General features: G+C 40.7%; 1 protein-coding gene across 1 annotated transcript in view; it reads right to left on the bottom strand.

Moving 5' to 3' along the window:
* Positions 1-1,376: 1,376 nt before the first annotated feature.
* LOC144975044 (uncharacterized) overlaps positions 1,377-7,212 on the bottom strand; it is a 241,463-nt gene continuing 235,627 nt past the window's right edge. The window contains exon 29 of the mRNA XM_078918719.1: positions 1,377-1,894. Coding sequence (XP_078774845.1) covers positions 1,496-1,894 — 399 coding nt within the window. The 3' untranslated portion in view covers positions 1,377-1,495. The remainder of the gene's footprint in view (positions 1,895-7,212) is intronic.

Here is a 7,212-nt window from a genome sequence, read left to right as displayed (position 1 = left end):
ATGAAAAGGAACAATAAACACAAGAAGGAAAGACATGAGCAGGAACAATATAGATATGAGGAAGAACCATAGACACGAGAAGAAACAATATAGACATGAGAACAATTGATATGGAAATCAACAATAGACATAATAAGGAACGATACAAACATGAGATGGAATAATAAATATATGAGAGAACAATATAGACACGAGAAGGAACAATACATGTAAAGACAAGGGTGGTAATTTTCGAAGAGCATTGAAGTAAAGATACTTTTTATAGATGAGTGCTTAAACTTTGCAAAATTCCCGATTTTGTGGCTTGTTCATTATTTTGTTGTTGTTGTTGAGTCTCGTTTACTCTAAAAGCCTTTAAATTTCTTTGATATTGTTTATACGTCAGTTACTTCAATGAAATGGACCCCACCAAGGGAAAAAAATTACCAGTAAAAAAACATTCTTTAATATTTGAGTTATATTTACACATTACGCACAACGTGTATGTCATGACTTTTTGAAGTAGGTATCACACAAAGGGCTAATTATAGAAGGATTGTTTTTAGTGATCAGCTTGTTTACACCAAAAAATTACTTCTCTTATATTAAGTAATGCAAGATACAAGCTCCACAGTATGAAGCTCTAACTCTCTATTGTTGATGTGAATGTAAGTAACAATTACATAATATCATAAAATTCCAAGAGCACTTTAAACTGGAAACGGGCATAATTGTGTACTTCTATCATTAAAAAAATTAAACTTAATTTAGAAAGAATTATGGAATGTTGTCAATGTAAACAACGTTATATACAATATCTCTAGCCTGTATCATAGCGAGAGAAGTTTCATCTTAATAAAATTCCCGAATTGCATCAGGTCATCACATTTTTCGCTCACAGTTTGGCTACTTTCACTGTGATATTTAAAAAGATGATTTTTTAGCAACCAGTTGGAATAGTAACAACGTTTATAATTTGTCTATAATTGTTAGCTGGACGATGTTGTTAAAATATCTCTAGTCCAAATGAAATAACATGGAAAGGAAAAGGCATTAGATAATTTCAAAGATATAATGTACAAAATATAAATTGAAAATAAAATAAAATATTGCGGTGAAATACGTAGATTGCCACAAAAAATAAATGGTGAATACTTTCTCAGAAAATAGTTCCTTAACTCAGAATTAAAGGACAGACTCGTTCTACCCAAACAAACATGTTAGACGGATATCAAATCTCCCGACAGTGACTTTCCATGATTTTGGTCATGGTTGGCAAAAAAAAAAAAAAAAAAAAAAAAAAAAAAAAACAAACAAAAAAACCCACAAAAAACCCCATGAAATTTCATTAGATCTAGATTGAAAAATCTATATGTGACCGATGATTCTTATGATTCTTTGTTATTTTCCTTTTTGGTTCTGTTATGAAACAACATCGCGAGAAAGACCCCTTAACTCCCAAAATCGCAATACATTCTCAAATCATTTTTATGTAGTATAGGAGTATACAAAAATGCTACGTAGAAGTCATACTTTGAAACCCCGATGTGACTGTACTATTGTCACTAACGGAATGATATTGACTCTCTTCCGTAGGCAGGATGACAGGTATCCGCATAGAGAATTTGTCGTCATCGCTGCTATTCGGACAATTGTCGCGTGAATAGGCACTGGAAGTGACAAGGGCTTGGCGCTCATCGGAAACGGAAGCAGATATGTCTTCGCTGCACGTCAACTCGTTACTGGTGCTGGTGCTTTGACTGCTCAATCCATACGAGTTGGAAAGTGTGTGATGTGTGCGTTTGGAGAAAATATGCGGTAGTGACGTGACTTTGTCGTCCAAGTCCTCCTCCATAAGCGGGATTGGATTTGTCACAGTCTGCAGTCCTCCTTCTGACTGAATGTCTAGGTATTTCTGAAACAGAACATACCAATCAATGTTATTTGGATTTGTAGATACATAGTCCATCAAACAAGTAAAGAAATTTAAATATTTAGGCACTATCATTATCCATGACGCACGTGACATAGAGGATCTAAAACAAGAATAGTAATAGCAAAAAAATGTGTTTCACAAAATGCGACTAGTTGTGTCAAACAACAACCTAGAGTTGAAGACTAGAATGAAAGTAGTGGAAACACAATGTTATATATACCCTTTTATACGATTGTGAAAAGTGGACGTTTGATTATATAAAAGGAGACACTCAAAAAGACAAGTGAGTTAAATTTTACAATATTGGAAATGTATATCGCAGTGATAAGTGTCGTTTATTACGCTGTAGGGAGCCAAAAGACGAATGGAGCTTTGGACGAAGCGAGCGGAGTCTTCCTCTCTCTCACAAATCATGAACTGATAACAACAAGCTAAGACCTCTGATCAAACTTTTCTCTTTTATTGTCATTCAAGTTTCATTAAATTACTATCGTTTGTGTGTTTAATCATTTTGTTCTTAAGTTATTTCGAGATCCTATACTGGTGACCCCAACGCTGAACATGGCGGAACAAAGAAACGAACTTTCTGACCTTTTGCAACAACTCTTTGTCCTCCAATCCTCCCAACAAAGTCAAAGCACGGTTGGGGAAGTCTCACTAAAACTGCCAGAATTCTGGACAAAGTCACCAGACATTTGGTTTGCAAGAATTTAACACTCGCGGTATCACAGAAGACCAAACAAAATACGACTATGTTGTTAGCACTCTAAATGTAAACACTGCAGAAGAAATGCAGGCACTCCTCACAACCCCTCCACATGAAAATAAATATGAGACGCTTAAAAATCACTAATCAAGACATTCGGTAAGTCTCAAGCCCAAACGGATTTCGAACTGCTTAATCTCAACGGAATGGGTGACAAACGACCAACAGCGCTGCTGAGGAAAATCAACTCATTGAATGATGACCCTCAAACATTGAAACGGGGACTTTTCCTGTCAAACCTCCCTCCTGACATCCAATGCATTTTAGCTAGTCAGAATTTCGTCGACGTAGAACTTCTAGCTGAGGCTGCTGACAGGATTTGGGAGACGAAAGCAACTGCATGACTTGCTGATGGCACTATGGATCTACGAAACACAAACAATGTCGTAGCTTCGTCGACAAGACAAGAATCCAGTGGCGGTTTCACACCTATTGAAAACAATGGACAAACCCACATCGACGCCGCGGGTTTCAAACCCAATCGGGCACAACAGTCACGTGGCAACAGATCATTTGGTCAACAGAGACGGTTTGTGTGTTTTTACTACACGAAGTTTGGATTCAAAGCTCAACGGTGTCAGCCAGGGTGTAGTTTTACTCCTTTGGGAAACGACAAGGCCAGCAGCTAGAAGTGGCGACTGCTGGCACACCAGACACAGCCACGAACGCCTTTTCAATCACGGACAGACGACCAGGAATACATTTCCTAATAGATACAGGAGCGGACGTTTCAGTTTTTCCAGCATCTGTCCACGAGAGAAAATGCAACTCCCCCTCCTCACCGTTATTAGCAGCTAACGGTGCCTCTATCCGTACATGGGGAAAACAAACCTTCACGCTCCACTTTGGACAAAAAAAAAACTTCTTACACATGAGTTCGTTCTGGCGGACGTCACGAGACCTATACTTGGAGCAGATTATTTTATTCAAATTCAACATGAACTCCTCATTGACTTATGTCATTCGGCAGTGTTTTAGCCTCGCTTCAGCCAACTAGAACCTCCCACTCGGTTTCGGGACTCTCCTTCGCAGAGAAAACCTCATACTCATGCATGTTGTCAGAATTTCCACAATTGCTTACTCCGAGATTCAGTTCACCTGTCAACAAGCATGGTGTAGAGCTGTATATAGTTACAGACGGACCGCCAGTTCACGCCAGAGTTCGTCGTCTTACCGAGGATAAACTGACAACAGCTCGACGAGAATTTCTGGCTATGGAAGAAATGGGGATCATTCGACGTTCTAACTCTCCATGGTCTTCACCTCTTCATGTTGTTCCGAAAGCTGAAGGGCAACTCCGACCTTGCGGTGACTATCGCCACCTCAACACACAAACAAAAGATGACAGATATCCTTTACCGCACATTCAGGACTTCAATAGACGACTTGCAGGGTGCAAAGTTTTCTCTAAAGTCGACCTTGGTAGGAGTTATCACCAAATACCCGTCGCAACTACATCAATTCCAAAAACCGCAATAACTACCCCATTTGGCCCCTGGGAGTTTGTACGTATGCCATTCGGCCTTAAGAATGCTGCCCAGACATTCCAGAGGCCTATGGATGGAATCCTGAGAAACGCTCCTTTTGCATTCGGCTACATCGATGATATTCTAATAGCCAACCACTCCCATGAAGAACAACGGGTTGGTTATCAACAAAAGCAAGTGTGTATTTGGGGCTAGCGAACTTGACTTTCTTGGCCACCGTATCACATCGCAAGGTATTCTTCCACACCCTGACCGAGTTTCCGCATTAGTCAACAGTGAACCACCAACTGACCGCACCGGCCCCAACGATTCCTCGGCATGATCAATTACTATCATCGGTTCATGCCACATATCGCTGACACACTTGCTCCACTGCATGCTCAGGCAAGCGGCAAAGGCCAACGCATTGAATGGTCCACAGACTATCAAAAGGCTTTTGAACAAGCCAAAAACTCTCTCAAAAACATCGTCCTCCTCCATCATCCTCGTCAAAATGTGCCGACGAGCCTCACTGTCGATGCTTCAAACGTAGCTATTGGTGCGCAAATAGAGCAACTACAGGATGGTAAATCGTGGATTCCCCTTGCCTTCTACTCACGGAAATTGTCTGAAACAGAGAAGAAATACAGTGCGTTTGATCGAGAACTCCTCGCCGCCTATTCCGCAATCAAACACTTCAGACATTTTCTGGAAGGCCAGTCGTTCACAATTTACACTGACCACCAACCATTAGTTACAGCGATCAGAAGTCAAACGCGGCAGACGAGACACCTCTCCTACATAGCCGAATCTACTACAGATATACAACATCTCCGAGGAAAGTTCAATGTCGCCGCTGATGCCCTCTCCCGTTTAACAATCAATGCATCATCCAAGGGAGATCACAACCTATCCCCGGGAGATTTTGCACGTTTGTCTAAAGACCAACGCGATTCAGGAGAGATGGAGAGTTACATGTTGAAAACAACAGGCTTAAATCTCCAATATGTTGACTTCGACACCCATGTCATCCTATGTGACACGTCAACTGGAAGACTAACCAAATCATGGACACATCTGATTTTCGACCAATTGCACGGCCTATCACACTCTGGCCCAAAACCCACACAAAAACTCATTTGTCAGCGTTTTGTTTGGGAGAGTATGAAACGAGATATTCGTCGCTGGTGTAAAGAGTGCCATGCCTGCCAAACATCAAAGATCAGTCGACATACCAAATCACCGTTATCAATTCGCTTACTACAACCAGACACACGATTTTCTAGCCTACACGTTGACCTTGTTGGCCCTTTACCAACAAGTCAAGGCATATCATACCTTTTCACCATAATAGACCGTTTTACTCGTTGGCCCGAAGCAATTCCACTACCAGATGCACATGCTACGACATGCGCACAAGCTTTTCTACAACATTGGATATCGGGGTTTGGTGTGCGAACAGACATTACCTCTGACCGAGGTAGACAATTCACCTCGACGTTTTGGTCAGAATTTGGGAAGTTGCTTGGCATCAAGACGAACAACACGACGGAATACCACACACAAGCAAACGGGATGGTCGAGCGCTTTCACAGACAACTTAAAAGTGCATTGAAGGCGAGAACAACTTCCCCAAATTAGTACTCGGAACTCCCATTGGTTCTTCTGGGAATTCGTTCTTCTTGGAGACTTGAGGCCGATTGCTCACCTGCCGAAATGGTTTATGGTTCAACACTATGTCTTCCAGGAGAAATACTGCAACCCAAAAACACTCCGCACATAGAGCCTAGTTCAGATTTCGTGACACAACTCAAAGCAACCATGCAATCACTGGCTTCAACGCCGCCCAACTTTCATGGGAATCAGCCTGTTTACATGCCTACCAATCTAACTTCTACCGGTTACGTATACGTTCACATTGACTCTCACCGTTCCCCTTTACAACGGCACTATGACGGCCCTTATCGAATTTTAGAGACAAATGACAAATATTTTGTATTAGACATTAAAGGAAAAAAAGAGATGGTAACTGTAGATCGCCTGAAAGCAGCTCATATCGCTCCAACAACAATACAGCAAACAAGGAAGCCCCAGTTAGGACCAGGTTCAGATACAAAACCTGCTACATTGGAAGATGCGGTATCGGACAAAACACGCCCAAATAGAGACGTTACAATTACCACCAAGTCCGGTAGACAGTCAAGGCTCCTTCCTCGATATCAAGACTAGCGCTGTAAACTATGTGGTATACAGCTGGGAGGGGGGTAATGTAGGGAGCGAAAAGACGAATGGAGCTTTGGACGAAGCGAGCGGAGTCTTCCTCTCTCTCACAAATCATGAACTGATAACAACAAGCTAAGACCTCTGATCAAACTTTTCTCTTTTATTGTCATTCAAGTTTCATTAAATTACTATCGTTTGTGTTTAATCATTTTGTTCTTAAGTTATTTCGAGATCCTATACCGCTTTCAAATTTTAAACGCAAATCTGAGAAGATATAGGTATTCTGAACACGGTAAAACAAACTGAATAAACCGAATACTCCACAAAATCTGCGCGTCTACACAAATCCTGACTTAACACCCAAACAAGGGGAGCAAAGGCGAACCTTGTAAATGAATAAAAACAACGTGGTGAACGGGGCAAAGGTGATAGCATTGTTTCAAAAGTTAAAAAGGATTGACTCTTAATGCAAGAACGTCAGCCTACTCAAAATCATGACAATTTATAAAATACTGTATACCAATGCTGACGGTTTACTGAATAACCGGGAAGAATTGAAAATATCTATCACCTTTTATTATATGTATAACAGAAATTATATCAAAAATGGTAAAGAAATAGATCTACACATGGAATGCCAGTTATCTGGCTATGAGTTTGGAAGCTGTTTATATTCATTCCTAGTTGTTTCGGTGTGTACATCAACAATTTATGTGATGGGCAATGTGTGAGTGTTTGTGTTGAGGGGGAGAGGGGTAATCATAAAGACAAAAATCATGAAATCATCGCCCAAATTGTTAACATACACACCGAAAAACCTGGGAAATGAATATCAAACTTTC

This window comes from Berghia stephanieae, chromosome 6 (genome assembly GCF_034508935.2).
Source record: "Berghia stephanieae isolate SIO BIC M18660-M18661 chromosome 6, UCSD_Bste_1.3, whole genome shotgun sequence".
NCBI classification, from domain to species: Eukaryota; Metazoa; Mollusca; class Gastropoda; order Nudibranchia; family Aeolidiidae; genus Berghia; species Berghia stephanieae.
This window is presented reverse-complemented; position numbering and strand designations above follow the sequence as displayed.